Below are 20,701 nucleotides of genomic sequence, written 5' to 3'. Positions count from 1 at the left end.
ATCTAAACTTTAGTGACCAATACAAGAGTGAGAAGATAGTTGAGTGATGAAGGATATAAATTACCCATAAAAAAGGTGCCATGTACAACTCACCCGTTAAGTTTTTAACGGCGGGGTACTAAAATGAAAAAAAAAGTAAACATTAGATATGGTTTTGAAACAAATGAAAGCTTAGTTACTAAAACGAAACAAATTTGATAGTTTAAGCATTTAATGTGTACTTTCCTAATTTATTTAAAATAAAAATAATATTCTTTTGTAAAATCAATGATATTTGATTCATTAGTCTTAAATCGAATTAATTATGGTAATACATATTATGAGGGTGATCCTCTCAACTTAACCTTCTTTATTTATAATAACAAGATTCGAACATTTAACTTTATTTAGACGACCTAATGTCAGATTAAATAACTAATCCTAAAAGGGATTAGAAAGCTAAATTCTAACCCATTTCACTGTAATTTGCATCCCTAACAACAGGCCAATGCTTGTCTTTTGAACATGTTTTTATTATTAGTAATAGTATATTAATTAAAGTTTTTTTAAATAAAAATAGAATTTATGTTGTTTTTCTCAAAGTTCGAAATTGCTGCAAACACAATTCACTTTGGTCCCCTTTGTTGAAAACAATTGTAGGCCATGATCTGCCCCACCTACAAAGTATAGTTTAAAGGTAAGTACTTTTAATAATATTTTTAGTTGACTTTAGACCCAAGAAAGAATATTAAGTGGAAGCATTAAAGTGTAAATTAAAGAATAATTGATAATGAAAATTGTTTTTTATTTAAATATTTTTTAAGAAAAATAAAATAAGTGTACCACTTTTCTAAAAAATAGTTGTCAAATTAAAAAAATTAAAGAACAACACATTCTATCATAATGAATTAAAAATAAGAGTAAATTACAAATTCCATCACTCAGCTTTCTTACCACACCTATTTGGTCACTCGAGCATTAACAACAAGTGACATGGCACCTACGTGTGCTGACATGGACTATTTATTGCTGACACGACATCCACTTGTCATCCATATCATTTTGCCTTTTATTTCCTTTTATTTTATTTTATCTTCTTCTCTCATGGGGGAAGTTATGCAATTTCGTCCTTGTATCATGTTGGTGTTGAAATCTCATTCTGTAGCATCTCTCCGACCACTCAAGACATTGATGAACTCGTTTCATTATCTTTGACCACTCAATCAATTTAGATTTTTCCAAATTCACATTGAAACTCATGAAACTCAACCCAAAACTTAAAACTTATGAAACATTAAACCACTTCGATCTACAATTTCCACCATTCAATCAGCTTGAACTCAAAATATATAGCTCACTTCATCCTTCTTCACCTCCCTACCGTTGAGATTTGAAAGCAGATGTTACATCGTTGAGAAATTAAAAGAACCCAAAATTAGGGTTTCTTCACAAAAGTGATAAAAGTTTTGAGGTTATTTCATGATTTTTAAAATTCAAATGTCTATTCATAACGACGGTAGTGTGAACAAAATAGGAGTAAATCGAAAGTTCAATGAGTAAAATGAAATTTTTAAACTTTAACAACCAAAATAATGAAAAGAAAGTTGAGTGATGAAATTTGTAATTTACCCTAAAAATAAACGAAACATATGAAGGCTTTTGAATTCATTTATCTAATTAAAATAGTTTTAAATTATTAATGTTATTCAATATGAACACACAATTTATGGGGTTTTCCAGCTAAAGAGAGTCATGATTTTGCCTTTATGTAGAAGAAACTTTTTTGCCTTTGCATGGTAATGATAATTTATGATCACCTCATGAAATAAAATAAAATAAAATAAAATAATAGAATTATGTAGCACAAGAAAGAGATTTAAAGAAGAAAAAAACATTCCCCTTTATACTTAAAATGATTAAACTAATAAAGAAAATAACTCAAATTTGATAATTTTTTCATTAAACTATAAAGATGAAATTTTCAATGCATTATTATTATGGTATTATATAATCGATAGCGGAATTAAATTAGAATCGAAGTTACGTAGATATTTTATAGTGCTATAGGTGCATGTGATCTAAATTTGATTAAAAATAGACTTAAAATGAAGAAGGGTTGAGAAAAAAATGAAAAAAATGTAAAATTAGGGGACTAAATCAGAAAGAGAGAAAATATATGTCAAAAGAGGAAATGAACTAGATAAGTATTCTATGATGATTGAAAAGCATGTGATTGAGATTTTGATTAAAAAATTAGACTTAAAACAAATGAGGTTTTGTTATTATTTAAATAACAAAACCGGTAAAAAATTACCAAACATCAATATTTTTTAACGTTTCCGGTAAAGTGTCCAACAATAACAAAATCGATAGAAAAATTAACAAAACCGGTAGAAATAATAATGTTTATGGTAATTTTTTACCGATTTTATTATTATTTTTTTAACTGTATATTAAGGTTGTTGCATGTGATCATTTATCGAGATTGGAGAAACAAGAAAATTAATAATTAAATCACAAAACTATCATATTACTTAGCTAAAGGTCAAAACGACGTCGGTATTTATATATCTTCCTTTTTCCCTGCTGTATTTATATAACTTCCTTCCCCTGCTTTCAACTAAAAGCAATTTCCTCCGTATATTCTCAACTCCCTTTGCTTATTTCAACAATGGAGAACAATGAAAAATGCGCACAATTCTCATCTTCTTCTTCGCCGCGTTTTCCTTCTCCCAACTCTCAATCTCCTCCGCGGCCCGCTTCTCCCGCTCCGCTGCCCACGGTTGTCCTCAGCCCTTGCGCCGCCTGCAAAATCCTTCGACGCCGCTGCGTCGAGAGGTGCGTTTTAGCTCCTTATTTTCCTCCGACCGAGCCTTACAAATTCACCATTGCTCATCGAGTTTTCGGAGCTAGCAATATCATCAAATCTTTGCAGGTACAAAATTTCCTCTTCTCTTTTAATTTTTCTTCTTCAAAACTGTCATTTTTAACCTGTTTTTAACAAAACTAAGATCAACATTTTCATTTATTTTTACGAGTTTTCTTTCAAAATCATAATTATATTAATAAATATATAAATTATTTCATACGTTACTGAGAATATATTAAGACGAAAATGTACTAATGGAATTATTTATAATTAATTAAACATTCCAAATAATTACTTAATTTAACAATTAATTTAACAAGGGCAGAAGTTTTCTCAAAATTCTAGTTTTCATGTTCATGATTTAATTTGGATTAAATTGGATAGTAGCTCAAATTTGGATTAAATCCAACCTATTTGAATAGTTAAATTATTATTTAATATTTGACCAACTTGACCTCGAACTTTGATCCAGATCGACCCGATAATCCATATAATTGTTAAAAATGTAAAAGAAATACAATTAAGGTAAATTTGTGTTTAATACTTAAATTATCATTTTTGATCCGTTTTAGTATCTACACTTTTAACTTTTAATTTTTTTAAACTACACCTAAAATTTATTTTTTTGTTTCATTTTAGTATCCGTTCAAAATTTGATGTTAAGTTTTGAAAACAATTGAAAGTTTACGTACTAAAACAGAACAAAATTAATAGTTTAAGGACTAAATGAGTTAAGTTTTTAATGACGAGATGGTAAAATGAAACAAAAAATAAATGTTAGGTATAATTTTGAATAAAAATTGAAAGTTTAGGAACTAAAACATATCAAAATTGGTGATTTAAGTACTAAATGTATAATTTAACCATAAAAATATCACTACCAAATAATAACTTTAACCAAACCAATCTAAATTTACAAAATCTTATCCAAAACTTAATTCGAACAAGCCGGAATATATCAAATCTTGATAGATAATCAAATTTTTAAACATGCTCAATTAATTTTACAAACTAAAAGTGATTCTCTCTCTCTACCATTTCAGGAACTTCCGGAGTCGCACAGAGCCGACGCCGTAAGCAGCATGGTGTATGAGGCGAGCACTCGGATCCGAGACCCCGTGTACGGTTGCGCCGGGGCCGTATGCCAGCTCCAAAAGCAAGTGAGTGAACTCCAAGCGCAGCTCGCCAAGGCGCAAGCCGAGACCGTCACGATGCAATGCCAACAAGCCAATTTGCTAGCGATTATATTGGAAATGACTCGATCCAAAGAACCCAACAACATCAATTCTCAGCAAATTGATACCACTTGTTTTCTGGATGACAATAATCTTGCTTCAGCTTGGGAGCCTCTTTGGACGTGATGGACAATTAGTCATGATAATTATAGATATTAAGAGGGATAAAGAATTAAATTAAATTATCTCATTCGTATTTGTATTTGTATTTGTAGTTAGAGTATCTTCAATGAAGTAATTTAGTTTTTGTATTACTATTTGTAGTTACGAATTTTTGGTGGGTGAGTTTCCGAGCTAGGGATGGACCAAGGAGAGCGGGCGGTCGCCCCCTGAAAATCTAAAATTATCATATATTTTAAATTTTTTTTGTGTATTTTCTACTAAAAATTTGTTTTCCCCCTCTAAAATTTTATAAGTTTAAGTTCGCCCCCTAATAAAAAATCCTATGTCCGTCCCTGCTCCCAGCGGAGATTTTTTTTTGCATACACAAGGACTCAAACCTGAGATCTTACTTAAGCGATATTAAACTGCTTATCACTTGAACCAACTCTGTCGGTAAAATCCAAATTTGTTAAAAAAAAGGAAACAATACAATGAACTAATTGCAAAGTTACTTATAATAATGTGTGGTATTATTTACTTTTTGTTCTTTTGGTCTAGGTTTGAATACATTCTAATGTTTGACTCTCATTATGCATGGGCTTGTTTAGATTTATCATAATTTATATTCAAATACATTCTAGATATTACCTTTTTACAATGTAACGATTCCCTCATGTCCGATTCAATATGTATTGACTAGAAGATTTAAAGGTTGGTTTAAGCTAAAAATCGATCAATTTGATATTGATTTAATCTGAAAAATGGATCAATTTAATACTGATCTGAATCGATATCCAACTCGATTCGACATATCATAGACTAAAACTAAATCTAAACCAGATCTGATATTAACCCAATCGAGCCAAAATTGAATGTTGTTCAAACCTAAAATAACTCAACCCACACCCGATCATCGTATTTGAATAATCATTTTTATTAAAATAAAAATACATGAAAATCATTAAATCAACATTTTTTTGTTATATACAAAATTAGAGGTAGCAATATCCTTCATATTTTTTAAGGTATAATGATAAAATTAGTCTTTATTATTTGTTTAAATGGTCTCTTTGACTTATTATTTTTTTAGAGTATTTTAATTTCAATGTTTTAATTTTTTTGTTAAAATAGTCTCTGTTGAATAAAAACTGTTACTTGACTAACAATCAACGCATGTTATGATGACGTGATACATATCATATGTCATTACTTTAAATGATGTGATATATATCAATTTATCATTTTGGGCGACATGTCACATTATATACATAACATTTTAGATGATGTGACATATATTACGTCATTACTTTGGATGATATAATACATGTTGATTGAGTGCTTTGAGTTTTGTAACATGTACAACATTATTTTGAATGACATGACATACTACATCATTACTTTAGTAATATTATATGTGATGTATAAACAACAAAACACGTGAAAATATCATCTTAACGATATGCATCGACCGTTATCAACTAATAGTTCCATCCATCATGAATTACTTTGACCAAAAATTAGAACAATAGAAACTAAAATACTTTAAAAATAATAAGGGTCAAAATGAAATTTAGACAAAAATTAAGGGCTAAGCTTTAAATTAAAGATTAATACACTTTTAAACCCTCTATCTTCAAAATATTATAACAACAGTGATACTAAAACTAAGATTTAAGTGCAAAAAATCATATTGAAGCCGCTAATAAATAAATAGTTGTTTCCACCCTAAAACCTTCAACAATATACGAAAACCCTTGCCCGATCTCCTTTCCTTATCACTCTTAACATTTTCCGATCGGCCGCCATCACCATCGCCGTCACCGTCACCGCTTGGTGATCGGAACTTCATCGTCGTATATTTCCTGCTCTGTCTCATCTTCATATCCTTAAGCTCAATCTCCATCGGGAACCTTCCAACTCCAAATGCAAAAAAATACCACCTTGATTTAACTGGAGTCGACACTTTCTTGACCGGAAAATCAAACTTCTCATCACTGAATTTCCCGTATTTGTTCTTGGAAACCGAAGCCGGCATTGAAAACGACTTGTTGAAACTCTGTCTCTCTGATTCTTTCGTTGATTTTGATGAAGGAAATGTTCTCGACTTGTTGAATAATGAAGGCGACGACGATGAAGTTTTCCAGGGAAACAAACAGCCGTTTCCGCAGCTGAAATTCTTCCTTTTCTCGTGATTTTCTCTCTCGGTTCTGAACTTTGGTATCTGGGATTTGTTGCCAGCATTGGGTTGACTTTCTCTGGAAGAAATGATTTTCCCACAGAAAATGATGTTGTTTCCCGGGGAAATTGAAGCCGAAGCAGGAAGATCTTCACTGGAAAACTCAAACGAATCGCCATTCTCATCTTGCTTTGGGGAACAATCATCATCGTCGTCCCAGAACTCATTTGAACGATCACTTTCCATCACGAGATCGCAAAGAGAAAGTGTTTCTTCATTGTATTCATCACCAAAATCTTTCCAGGAATCTTTGATTCGTTGCATGTTTTTCCCAGGCTTATGATTCAACTTCCCAGCGCCTATTGAGAGAAGTACTAACAAAATCAAGAAAGATGAACAACAAAGTATACTATCACGAAAACAAGGGTTGTTTTCATGAAAAAAGAAGTTCTAATGGAAGAACAAGTTAGAAATACATACACATATATATACACACAATATATATATATTTAGACGGCTTCTAGAGGAATACAAATAAGCCAGCTTTTAAAAATAATCCTAGGGTTTATGGTTTAATATTTATCTAGAGAGAGAAAAATGTTTGGTTGATGTTGGAATCAGGGTTTTAAATAGAATTTGCGGTCATATTTTTGGTCGCGTTGTGTTTATCACTGTTGCAGATATAACGGATGCTATTGCAGTCACTACAGATATCGCGATCGTGAATTTTTTTTTGAAAGAGCTGAATTTTTTAATAAAAAACCCATTTTTCAATTAAAACAACGTATTAATAGTGGAATAGTGGTTCGCTATTGCTACGATTGACCGCAATCTATTAAATTGCGGTCGCGATCCGCCGCTATTGATGTGATCCCGCTTAACACCGTTATTTTCCGTGAATAGCGGTTTTAGACACCGCCACGACTGTAATATAACGGCCGCGATACCGCTATTCGGTCGCTATTTGAAACCCTAATTGAAATTTTCAATTATGTACCTGAATTGAATCTTGACGTTGTGGATAAAATAAACTGAATTGTAAAAGTTGTTTGCTATATTGAGAATTGATGATATTTAATCTAAACTAATCAATTAATGGATCTAATACAATCGTATCGATTATTAAAAAATATATAATGATGGTCAATTTCACTTATAGTCTGTTATTAATAGGGGTGTGTATTTGACATTAACCAGATGATTTCTGTCCCGAACCAATCTTACAAGCATGGGCAAACTTGGAATTTATTATAGCGGGGTTAAAATATTTTTTATTTTTCATAAATACAATTTTCTTAATTGAGGGATCTGATAAATTTTTCTTTATTTATTTTTAAATATATAATTTTTTCTATATTAATTAATAATTAAAAATATAACTCCCCTTGGCCCCCGCGATGTTCCAACCAAACTTATAGGGTTAGTTTAAAAAAATCGAGTTCATGTCAATTCAGGTTCTTTAGAAGGTAAGGTCAGACTGGATTTAGATTTAGGATAAAAAAGGTCAGACCTAAGAATAATAGTATAATTGACCTCTATATTTATAGATAATTGCTATAATACTCTTCATCTATATAATTTTTCAACTAAATCCCTATTGTACTTAATAAAAATGAGAATTATATATATATTATATGTATGTGTCGAGTCGAATTGAATGCAGGTGCGGATGCATATTTTTATCTTAAAAGTTAAGTCGAGTTTTAGGTCCGGTGAAATTTCTCTAAATTCAAATTGTCTCGGACGAAGTATAAGATATGTTATGTTCCAAGGTCGAATGACCGAAAATCTCTACCTGACCTATAATAATCCTAATTCTAAGTGAATTAAATAATAATTTATATATTTAGACTTCTAGAGGGTGGCTTTTTGTAGGCGAATTTTCTTTTCATGGGATTGAATTTATTTAATAATATAATAAAATAAGATGTTATTTAATAATAAAGTGTCTAACATAATTAAATGGAAAAATATTTATTTATAATATATTGTTTTTGAAGAATGGTCAAAGTACCTTGAGATTGTGAAGGTTCTAAATTAGTCAGTTATTTGAGTCCAATGGACGAAGCATACCAATGCGAATTTGGAATATTTTCTAATTTATAGAACTAAAGTTTCTTTAATCAATTCAGAAGTTATCAAATCTATTGAGCTTTTCTTAAAGGATGGAAGAGAGTGTCGTTGTTCGTAGAAATCTCGAATTCAAATAGTTATGTTTTTAGAGTATGTGTGCGTGCGTTCGTTATTAATTGACTAAAGAATATTTTGAACAAATACCATTCTAGACTGACTAAAAAGAAGTCGTCATGTTATTTTTACCATGTATAAAAAGCTACTCTACAATAATTTTACACCAACGTATTAGATAGAGGATAAAGTACATAAATGGTCTCTCGACTACATGGTATTACTTTATTAAGTCCTTCAACTATTAAAAATTACAAAATGGTCCTATGACTATAGAGTGTTGCTTTGTTGAGTCCCTCGAATATTCAAAGTTACAAAATGGCAACCGACTATTCATAATGTTTCAAATTATTCCTTTTCCATTAAAAACTGATGATTGTCAAAGCTGGAAATTAACATGATGACTAAGATATGATAGTCATTTGAGATTATGAGATCATATTTTATCATATCACAGTCAACAAGTTAACGTCGAGCTTAGAATATCGTAATTTTTTTTACGAAAAATAACGAGTTTGGAACATAATAAATAGTCAGGTGACCATTTTGTATTTTTTAATAGTCAAGCTACTCAACAAAGAAACACACTTAGTCAGAGGACCATTTTATAACTTTTAATAGTCGGATGACTTAATAAAGCAATATCTTATAGTCAGGGGACCATTTGTGTAATTTACCCTTAGATAAAATGGTCAAATTTGATGGGCTTTTTTATAGAATTAATTTAGCAATACTTTTTCCTACAAATCGGTCCCTTTATTTACTAATTTTCAACACAATTTGTTCTTGCAGGTCTTCCACGTGGTGAAGGAAACCTACTTACTTGGAGAATAAACTAGAAACTAGGAATACATACATCGTTGACTTAAATAGTAATTAGATGTTTAAATTGCAATAATTTAAAATTTTTAATTAAGTACTAGAATATGGGATTTGAATTCTTTCCAGAAAGTTCAATTATTCTTTGAAATATTTTTATTTAAATACAAATATCTCTAGGCATAGTCAATTTTGATTACCTAAATATAAAAATTAAAAATATATAAATATTTTAATAGAATGTATTTTTCGACATTATTTATTTATCAATAGTTATTATTTTATTTACAGTTTTAATATTTAATTTAGCGTTTTAAGTACATTTTTGTCACTTTAGAAATTTTGGTCTTTTTTTGTGTATGTGAACCATATGTTAATGTTTGTGTTGTTTATATGTTTTTTCGAGTTGTCCTTCCAGTTTCAAGATTTCGTTCTGATTAATCTGGACTAATCCAGGTCGTACATTTGGCATGTTGTTTATTCGTTGAATCGCTTAAATAGAGATTATTTTATGGAATAAGGTAATATCACAAAAATAATAAAATTTATTGAGTATTTAATGTTGGTGTACTCTCAAAATCTAAGTTCAACTGAAGCAACTTGTGCCAATTAATCTTATAGTTTAGTAACTTTTAACCTATTTTAATTTTTAAATTATCATTTAATCGTGATTTATCTAATCAAATACAAAATGACAGTTTCAAATATAGTTTAGTTTGTTAATTAAATATTATTTAAATATACTTTTATATTTTTAGGATTCGTCCTATTTTTCTTTTCTAGTCGTCTTTTTCAGTCGTCGTTAGCCTTTTTTATTCTTCGATTTTGTGACTAGCGATGACATCAGTCTTAATGTTGATCGTCGACCGTCGATATTCATTATTTTTTCTTTGATTTATTATAGTGTATCTTTATTTGTTTGTTTTTAATAATTATACCTTTATGGAACGTCTTCTTATGTCTTTATGATATATTTTCTCTATCTTTATGTCACGTTTTCCGTCGTTTGACCGTTATTTTGTTTATCTTTTTTTTGGGTTGATTTGGCATTATTACGATTGATCGAGACGAGACTTTATTTGTTATCATGTTAATCTTGCCTACTTTTGACCATCGATTGGATTTGAATACGTGATTTGCATTCGTGGATACTATTTTTGACGTCGCTCAATTATGATTTACGATTTGTTGGTGACCTTTCAATATCTTCATCTCTTTTGTGATTTGTTTATCGATACGGTCAGATCTGTTCATAACTACCTTTTATCCGCGTTTATTTGATTAGGTTTTTAACTTTTTCCTTATATAGTCTTTGTAATCTTAAAAGTGACTAGTCTTCTCGTGTTTAGCAAAATATTTTACTATATGTTTAGTCTACGATTGTGTTTATAAACATTCGTTCTAATTTAGATATTTTTATTCTTAATAAAATTAACGGATTCTAGAACAATAAAATTAACTGAAACAACGGAAAGTTCATGGGCTTCGCCTTTTGATTTCACACTTCAAAAAACAATAAATAAATTAATTCAAATCATTCTTCAAGAACGTGCTTTGTTGTTAGGCAAGAAATTTGGAACTTTTAGACTTATTCATTGAATTTAATTTATTAAAATTGAATGTAAATATTTTATGAGAATAATACTTATTTTTAAATTATTTATATAAACTACTCTTATATTTAATATTTACATTTAAAATGTTCTCGAATCTCTTAAGAAATCGGTTTAATATCATAATTAAGTGTATTTGGACATGAAAGTTGTACAACCAAACGACATCGGTAGTAAAAGAATTATTGTTAAAACATCATAAATATCCGAGATGTGAGCGTTCAATATCAAATGATTATTTTTAAAGAGATATTGCCTTATAACTACAGATTACTAAAATAAAACATATAAAAATTCAAAATTTCGCAAGCTTTAATACCCCACAAGTATTGATACGATGTTGATCGTTAAAATCGAGCATCCACACAACCAGGGTCGTGGGTAGGTTTTCGGGGGCCCTGTACAAATTCTTATAAAGGGGCCATATTTTTTAGATATATTCGATTTCGAGGCAACAATAGTGGCATTTTTTTTGAAAAAAACGTCGCAATAGGTCCATCTATAGTGGTGTTTATTGGAAAAACGCCACTATATATATACTTTTTTAGGGCATTTTTTGGGGCTGCACAATAATAGTGGCGTTTTTTGAAAAAACGTCGCAATAGGTCCATCTATAGTGGCGTTTATTGGAAAAACGCCACTATATATATACTTTTTTGGGCCCTTTTTTGGGGGCCCTGCGCGGTCGCGTAGTTCGCGCCACCCCAGCCACGCCCCTACACACAACTATCCATGCATCATTATCATTTAAGGGGCTAATTTGCATAACTTAACAAATATATAGGCCTTAAGGACATTAAACAAACATCTAAGCACCAAAAGAGAGAAGTTTTCTAAGTTTTTAGATGATGAGAAAGTAGTACAAATTTCATCAGTCAGAAAGGTCATCTTTTAGGAGCTTTCACTACGTCCTCATAGTGTCTGAAAGTGGGCTTGTAGTTAGATAGGAGGCAGAAGATTTTGGGCCTTCTAATGGATTTGTAGAGCCCAGAGTTTCTAGTGCTGAGCAGTCCATCTACCATGGGTCGAGACTGATTGATGTTCCTATAGAAAAATGGTTGTCCCTTATTCCCATATGTAATGGGGTAAGGGGAGGTAAGATAGTAGACTGCCCCCAACACCAGGTTGAGAACAACTTCCGTAGAAGACCTCCAAATTATGAAATGCCCTCCGTGGGACCCGATCTCACGACCTCAAGGTTAAGAACCTTGTGCTCTACCAACTGAGCTGGATGGTCATCTCATCGATGTTCCTATAGAAGTAAACACTTTTATTTACATCGGTCGAGGCTAGTAGCAACGTGGCATCACTGATGGTCGAGAGACAAGGTTTAGCAGTTGGAGCAAATTGTGGTTGAGAGACAAGGATGAACTCTCACCAGTAGGGTATTATTTACATGTTCCCAGACCCAAGATTGAACTCCACATGTTTAATGGAACCAATCCTAGGGGTTGGGTCAAGAACTGCCAGAAGTATTTCTTTATTTTTTGCTATTTTTGAACACCAGAAATTGGAAGTTGCTGCTATGTACTTGGTTGGACAGGCAGAGGTTTGCTTTGATGGGTACGTGATGCAGAAAAATAGGGTGACATGGCAAGAATTTGTAGCAGACCTATGTCACAGATTTTGTGACATGAATTACTCTGATGTCGTAGATGAATTCAACAAGCTACTTCAGAAATCTTCAGTGGCTGAATATCAAGCACAATTCAAGGAATTAAAACCATTCATGTTACAACAGAACCCCTACCTGGAAGAAGGTTACTTTGTATCTAGCTTTATTAGTGAACTCAAAGAGGAGCTGAAACACAAAGTAAAGGTACATGAACCACAATCTTTCGGATGCTTTTAGGAAGGCTAAGTTGTATGAATTGGCATTAGAAGTGGACAGTTAGAGAACTCGGACAATTGTTAGAACAAATTCAATTTCATACTACTCTACAGTGCCTAGACAGCTCATCCCTGTACCATTAATCAATCAGAAGAGTTCAACAAGCCAAACAACTAACAGACAGAGTCTAATTGAATATAGAAGAGCAAACAGTTTATGCTTCCGATGTGGAGAAAAGTTTGGACCAGTACATAGATGTAAGTCGCAACAACTCAATATGATGGATGATTATCCTAGTGGTTTAGGCGTGCCTTGAATTGCCTAATGCCCTTGGTTTGAATCCTTTCGGCATTTTTTTAACTTGTTGCTTTCTATTTAATCAGCACCACCTGATTGGTGAATGCATTATTTAATTAAAATATTAAATTAAATTAAAAAAAACCTCCTATCAATTGGTGACACGTGACAATTCCTGATTAGAGAGTGAACTTTTTAAATTAAATTAAAATTATGACCAAATCGATAGAATATATAAGTAATAGGGATCAAATGTATAATTATATCAATTTTACTAACTGCCACGTCACCACTTCCTTTAACTGTTAACGGCTAGTGGCCCGATTGAATGCATTTAAATAATTAAGTGGTTTGATTGATAAAAATTCAAAAATAATTGTTAAAATGAAAAGGGGTTATAATTGAGTGGTCTCTGGTATAGTTTACACCTAAATAATTCATATATCGGACTATTATTGTATGTGAGATCCCTTAAACATTGACGTGGGATACTTTTTTTTCCTCTGTTTAGGTTTAGGTTTAAAGAAGTTTTTTTAACAAGGCCTTGGTCTAAATTCCATACAAATTACTTTAAATGTAGATAATTTTCCTTTAACCATAACGTAAAACTGTTACCAAATGGATTGTAAAGGATTTGAGATTGCGATAATATTGTATTTGGTGTCTATATTTTGACGAAATGTATAATATGATACTTGAAATGACCATCCAGCTTAGTTGGTAGAGCACAAGGTTCTTAACCTTGAGGTCGTGGGATCGAGTCCCACGGAAGGCACTTCATAAATCGGAGGTCTCCTACGAAAGTTGCTCTCAACCTGATGTTGGGGGCAGCCTACTATCTTACCTCTCCCTTACCCATTCATATGAAAAAAAGGGAAAACCGTTTATAATATGATACTTATACTTTAAAATATGTGTAATGTGGTACCTATACTTGTTAAATGTCCAATGTGATACTTTTACTTTGAAAAAGTGTTCGATATGGTACTTTTACTTTGAAAAAAATGTCCTAGCTGGAAAAAAAATATTTCCTCTATGTTTTATTTATATTTTTTCACATGGTATTACAATATCCCTTAGATTCACTAGAAAAATTCCATGCGTCGTATTTGCATTGGTTGATGTGGCTCTAACGTCTCCAAGTACCATAATAATAAATGAAATGATAATTCAGTTATTATATTAGATATCTTGTCAAAGTATAGATACAAAATTGGATATTTTAAAAGTTTAGGTATTATCTTAGATATTTTTGTCAAAGTTTTTAACGGTGGTATTAAAATAGAACAAAAGCTAAATTTTAGGTATAGTTTTGAAAATATTGAAAGTTTAGGTATTAACACGGATGAAATTGATAGTTTAAGTACTAAATACATAATTTACCCGTAATTTAATTATTAATGTGTGAAAATTGAACCGACCGAACCCTTTGGCCGAGTAAATGAACCACAAAGAAAAGACTGACTGTCATGGAACCAAAAAGAATGGATATAACTGTCAAAATGAAACTTAAATGAGGGCATTTTAGGAAACATGAAGTTACGGGAAACTCCGCGATTATAAAAATGAAACACCTGGCAAAACGGAACCCTCATCAGCCGCAAGGGTTTTAGCTCCAAAGTTCTGAAGTCCATCTCGCTTGTTTCTCAAAGGTTCGATTCTTAGATCTCGAAGCTTTATCAATTTATTTTCAGCTCAGTTTTATCTATCAGTTCATCTGATTTTGATTTCCTGAATTTGTTTGTTTCTGTTTCTTTTTTTTTCTTCTAATTTGATGTATGATGATGTTTATTTTTTGAATTAAGTTAACATTTTTGGCTGCTTTAGTTCGTTTGTGATTTGGATCTGTTAGATTTATTGTAATTGTAGTAATTGAGGATCTATTTAATTATTTTCTAGAATTGTTTTGCCTTTTCTTTAAGATCGTTGTATTGACTTCCTGATTTATATGATATTTGCTTTTAGTATGAATAAGTGATTAATATTTTACGAAGTGGATTTGTTATGAGATTTTGTTGAGATCTAATGATTTCCGATAGTCAATCTGTAAATCGATCATTCGGTCTTTTTTAGATGTTATTATGTTTTGTTGAGATCTATTTAATTATTTTCTAGAATTGTTTTGCCTTTTCTTTAAGATCGTTGTATTGACTTCCTGATTTATATGAAATTTGCTTTTAGTATGAATAAGTGATTAATATTTTATGAGGTGGATTTGTTATGAGATTTTGTTGAGATCTAATGATTTCTGATAGCCAGTCTGTAAATCGATCATTCTGTCTTTTTTAGATGTTAAACTGTTTTGTTGAGATCTATTTAATTATTTTCTAGAATGGTTTGCCTTTTCTTTAAGATCGATGTATTGACTTCCTGATTTATATGAAATTTGCTTTTAGTATGAATAAGTGATTAATATTTTATGAGGTGGATTTGTTATGAGATTTTGTTGAGATCTAATGATTTCTCATAGCCAGTCTGTATATCGATCATTCTGTCTTTTTTACATGTTAAACTGTTTTGTTGAGATCTATTTAATTATTTTCTAGAATGGTTTGCCTTTTCTTTAAGATCGTTGTATTGACTTCCTGATTTATATGATATTTGCTTTTAGTATGAATAAGTGATTAATATTTTATGAAGTGGATTTGTTAATAGATTTTGTTGAGATCTAATGATTTCCTATAGTCAGCCCGTAAATCAATCATTCTGTCCTTTTTAGATGTTAAATTGTGATACTGAAATCATTGTATTGTTTGCTGAGTTTATTACGTTCATTGTTTTGCTGCCTAATCTTTTTGTTGATTGTCTATATAGTATTCCAGTTTAATTTTGTTTGATAATGTTGGTGCAGATCCTAGCTGATACTGCATAATGGGTAAAGAAAAGATTCACATTAACATTGTTATAATCGGACATGTCGACTCTGGAAAGTCGACCACCACTGGTCACTTGATCTACAAGCTTGGAGGTATTGACAAACGTGTTATTGAAAGGTTTGAGAAGGAAGCTGCTGAAATGAACAAGAGGTCATTCAAGTATGCTTGGGTGCTCGACAAGTTGAAGGCTGAGCGTGAGCGTGGTATTACCATTGATATTGCCTTGTGGAAGTTTGAGACCAACAAATACTACTGCACTGTCATTGATGCCCCCGGACATCGTGACTTTATCAAGAACATGATCACTGGTACCTCTCAGGCTGACTGTGCTGTCCTTATCATTGACTCCACCACTGGAGGTTTTGAGGCTGGTATTTCTAAGGATGGACAGACCCGTGAACATGCTCTCCTTGCCTTTACACTCGGTGTGAAGCAAATGATTTGCTGTTGCAACAAGGTAGAATTTCATCTTCTTTTTAATACAGAGTCCAATTTAAGCTCATGTGTTTTGGCTTGGTTATTATTTGGTTCATTTCATTGCTAATTATTCTGTTAACTTCTATACAGATGGATGCCACAACTCCCAAATACTCAAAGGCAAGGTATGATGAAATCGTCAAGGAAGTTTCTTCGTACTTGAAGAAGGTTGGTTATAATCCTGACAAGATTCCGTTTGTCCCCATCTCCGGTTTCGAGGGTGACAACATGATTGAAAGGTCAACCAATCTTGATTGGTACAAAGGCCCAACTCTTCTTGAGGCTCTTGACCAGATCTCCGAGCCCAAAAGACCCTCGGACAAGCCCCTTCGCCTCCCACTTCAGGATGTTTACAAGATTGGAGGTATTGGAACTGTCCCGGTGGGTCGTGTTGAAACTGGTATGCTCAAGCCTGGTATGGTTGTTACTTTTGGTCCCACGGGATTGACCACTGAAGTCAAGTCTGTGGAAATGCACCATGAGTCTCTCCAAGAGGCTCTTCCTGGAGACAATGTTGGCTTCAATGTTAAGAATGTTGCTGTTAAGGATCTTAAGCGAGGATATGTTGCCTCGAACTCAAAAGATGATCCGGCAAAGGAGGCAGCTAACTTCACCTCCCAAGTCATCATCATGAACCACCCAGGCCAGATCGGAAACGGATATGCTCCTGTCCTTGATTGCCACACCTCCCACATTGCTGTCAAGTTTTCAGAGCTCTTGACCAAAGTCGACAGAAGATCTGGTAAGGAGCTTGAGAAGGAGCCGAAGTTCTTGAAGAATGGTGACGCCGGATTCGTTAAGATGATTCCCACCAAGCCCATGGTTGTGGAAACCTTTTCAGAGTACCCACCTCTCGGTCGTTTTGCTGTGAGGGACATGAGGCAGACTGTTGCTGTTGGTGTCATCAAGAGCGTGGAGAAAAAGGAGCCAACTGGAGCCAAGGTGACCAAGTCTGCTGTTAAGAAGAAATGAACCGTTCCGGTCGTGGTTGATTCGACAAACCTGCTTTATGATCACTACTATAGAACTTTGGTTGTGTCGTTCAACAGACTTATAGTTGCATGTTTTAATGGCTGTTATCGTTTGAAGTCATCACCGTCTTCTCGAGGATATTGTTCTCAGAACTGGGTTCTTGATAGACGGTGGTGTGGCTTTAGTTTCGGAGTCTGGAGTGTGTGTTGCATATTTAAAAGGTGTCTTATGTGTTGCTTTGCATTACAATCATCGGAGAACTTTTATGCCCTCTGTGTCTTGCATACTGTAGAACTTTTATGTATGTGCATCTTATATCATCTAAACTTGTTTTTCGTTTTATTATTATTACCATGCTCATTCAACCATATTATTCTGATATAAATTATATGGATCATTCGTTGTAACCATGAAACTTTCTCGAAATACTGATTCCGACCTTTCGAATGATCGACTTGAATCATAAGTTCTTCGGGCCGACTCGTGAGTTGCTTTCTGGGGTGTGAGTCTAGCCAACAAAGCCTTGTTATGGCAGTGCTCAGCATCTACAAAGTAGAAGTTCCCATTGGCTTTAAACGTCACAAACGGCCTGTTGGTCTCGGGTGGACGGATGTCGGCGAACTTGATGGTTCGTGGGACATATGTTGCTAGCCAAGACATCATCTCCACCTCAAAGCTGTCCGAACCGGGCTGCCACCGGATCTTTTGGATGTAAGGGCTCACGAACCAGTGAAGAGCAGCCCGTCGTTGTAGCACTCAGGAATATCACAGAGGATGCCACTGCACCTTTCAAAATCGCATTCATATCCGGAGAAGTCATGAATGTAATAACAGGACCTAATGATACCGAGAGGCAGCAGGTTGAAAGCGAAAGCATCTTTACTTTCTTGATTGTAGATGAAATCGGACCGTAGTAAACAACCCCAGCTTCCTTCTCATCTTCTTCGTCTTTTCTCCCTTTTTGGGGACCGATGCTGATTTTATTGTCGTCCTCAGTCGTCTTAGCTTGAGAAGCCCATCTTTTTTGGACACCGAAAATGGTCCCTGCAGAGTTGAGGTTTGGCTTGACATATCGGGTGACAGACTGTGTTGCAAACCTACACGGATAGCCTGCAGCAACGGAGAGAAGAATGAACAAGAGAAATGATATTGTTTGTTTGTACAATAATTAGAGGAAATAGCATCTGAAACAAAAACATTAACACGAACCGTGAATGAAGCATAGTTTCATGAAAACCTGGATTCATCAAGTTATGGACAATAACATATATTCGCAGTCAAATGTCATGAAAACCACACGAGCTTTTTTGTTTCCCGTTCAAGTGAAATCAAGATTATTTTCTTTCTCACAATAAGAACTGTGCCTGGTTAGAAAGTTCTAACTTATCTGTAGCAAACTTCAGAAGTTGTAATATTCCAAGCAGTAAAGAGTCCTATATGCTGAGAAGTTTACTGTTTCGCTTTTGAGCAAAGAACAAAGGAAACCGAGAAACATCAAACCCCCGATCTTTTCTGGTATCCGGAAAAAGGGGGAATTAGATCAGATACTAGTTAAAGTGACATGTTAAAGAACATGCTACCGAAGTAAAATTCAGAAATTATATCAGGCTTCAACCCTCAATGGGAGGCAAAAAATCCACACAAAACAGATTATAAATGTTGTCCTGGTAGATCAAATGCCTTAGTGATGGAAGTCATCTAATATCAAGCAAGAGAATTACAAGCAAAGCACAAGTAGTTGCAAATCAGAACCAATCACAAGCAAAAATTTCCATGCATCAATGTATGAACCGAGACAGATTGTCATGGTGTGTGACAATTTTGTGCAATTATACGAATATGCGACACTATAAGGATTCAATGATATAAGACAAATTAAGGACACCGAGAAACATCAAATCCCCGATCTTTTCTGATATCAGGAAAAAGGGGGATTAGATCAGATACTAGTTAAAGTGATATGTTAAGGAACATGCTACAAAGTAAAATCCGGAAATTATATCAGGATTCAACCCTCAATGAGAGGCAAAAATTCACAGAAACAGATTCTAAACGATGTCCTGGTAGATAAAATGCCTTAGTGATGGAAGTCATCTAATATCATGCAAGAGAATTACAAGCAAAGCACAAGTAGCTGCAAGTAAGAACCGATCACAGGCAAAGATTTCGAAGCAGACATAAGAACGGAGACGGATTTTCATGATGTGTGACATATTCGTGCAATCATACACTAACAAGCAGATATATACACAAACATAATAAGATTATACGAATATGTCAAAATCTATATATTTGGAATCCTTATCATATCAAAATTTATATAAATATACGATATTTAGAACACAATAATGACACAAGAAATAACACAAACACTTGCGATGCATGTTCCGTTAGATAAGCAAATCACAGCTTCAACCCACTTGCTAACACCAAAAACCCTGGATTCTGAATATTATAAACTCTTAAATTGCAAATACAAAACCCAGAAAAGTTGTAAAAAAAGATAGATGGCAAACCTCAATGACAACATAAAAAAACCCAATCTTTTTCCATTTATGAATGTGCCATGTTAATAAAACCCAATTCCCAAATCGAAAGAAAAACACCAAATTTCAAACAAAAGAATCAGAAATAGGATTAACAAACATGGGTTTTAAGCTTTTAGGCGAATGGGGGGCACTAGAATTAAGTATTCAAACTCCACATCTAAATGCGATGAACAAGAAACACAAAAGGGATTTCCCAAAATAAATTTAAAAAAAAGAACCTGAATGGATGTTTCTCGAAATGAGCTGCTTGGATTGAGATCTTAGGAGGTTGAAGAGAACAGTTCTCGCCATTTTCTCCAAGTTTTTGCAGGGACTGACGATGCGAAAAAAATCTTATTTTTAAGGGTTTTAGATAGTTTTCTTTTTTGTTTTTATATAAAAGTTTTATATTAATGTTTTATAATTTAAAAAAGCAAGGGCATTTGGTCTAGTGGTATGATTCTCGCTTAGGGTGCGAGAGGTCCCGAGTTCAATTCTCGGAATGCCCCTTATTCTTTTTTTGTTCTACGTTTTTTGGGTACAATTATGTTCCCAGTCCCTTTACTTTAAATTCCATAAATGTAGTCCCTTTATTCTTTTAATGTGATGAATGAAGCCTAATAGATAACTGCTATAAAAAGGATAGGCTCTTTTGATATATAATGTGTTAAAACATAACCAATTCATACATATTAGTATTTTACTACATGCTTACACTAATTGTAGTATGCTCTGATGAC

General features: G+C 33.0%; 2 protein-coding genes, 1 non-coding gene and 1 pseudogene across 3 annotated transcripts; 3 read left to right on the top strand and 1 right to left on the bottom strand.

The window, feature by feature from the left end:
• The first annotated feature begins 2,650 nt into the window (after window positions 1–2,650).
• LOC120151767 (LOB domain-containing protein 1-like) lies at window positions 2,651–4,240 on the top strand. Its single transcript, XM_039164130.1, has 2 exons — window positions 2,651–2,914; window positions 3,892–4,240. Exons 1-2 carry the CDS (start codon window positions 2,651–2,653, stop codon window positions 4,207–4,209), a joined length of 582 nt encoding a protein of 193 aa, XP_039020061.1. The 3' UTR covers window positions 4,210–4,240.
• A 10,434-nt stretch (window positions 4,241–14,674) lies between these two features.
• On the top strand, window positions 14,675–17,704 carry LOC120151779 (elongation factor 1-alpha-like). The gene is made up of 3 exons (XM_039164135.1): window positions 14,675–14,760; window positions 15,960–16,441; window positions 16,552–17,704. The coding sequence occupies exons 2-3, from the start codon at window positions 15,980–15,982 to the stop codon at window positions 17,431–17,433; spliced, it is 1,344 nt and encodes a 447-aa protein (XP_039020066.1). The 5' UTR covers window positions 14,675–14,760; window positions 15,960–15,979; the 3' UTR covers window positions 17,434–17,704.
• Window positions 17,705–17,790: 86 nt separating this feature from the next.
• LOC120151809 lies at window positions 17,791–20,288 on the bottom strand (annotated as a pseudogene).
• Window positions 20,289–20,398: 110 nt separating this feature from the next.
• On the top strand, window positions 20,399–20,470 carry TRNAP-AGG. Its single transcript has one exon. It is a non-coding gene; the product is annotated as a tRNA-Pro (tRNA).
• The last annotated feature ends 231 nt before the right edge of the window (window positions 20,471–20,701 follow it).

This window comes from Hibiscus syriacus, unplaced genomic scaffold, assembly GCF_006381635.1.
Source record: "Hibiscus syriacus cultivar Baekdansim isolate YM2019G1 unplaced genomic scaffold, ASM638163v2 tig00111069_pilon, whole genome shotgun sequence".
Classification (NCBI taxonomy): domain Eukaryota; kingdom Viridiplantae; phylum Streptophyta; class Magnoliopsida; order Malvales; family Malvaceae; genus Hibiscus; species Hibiscus syriacus.
This window is presented reverse-complemented; position numbering and strand designations above follow the sequence as displayed.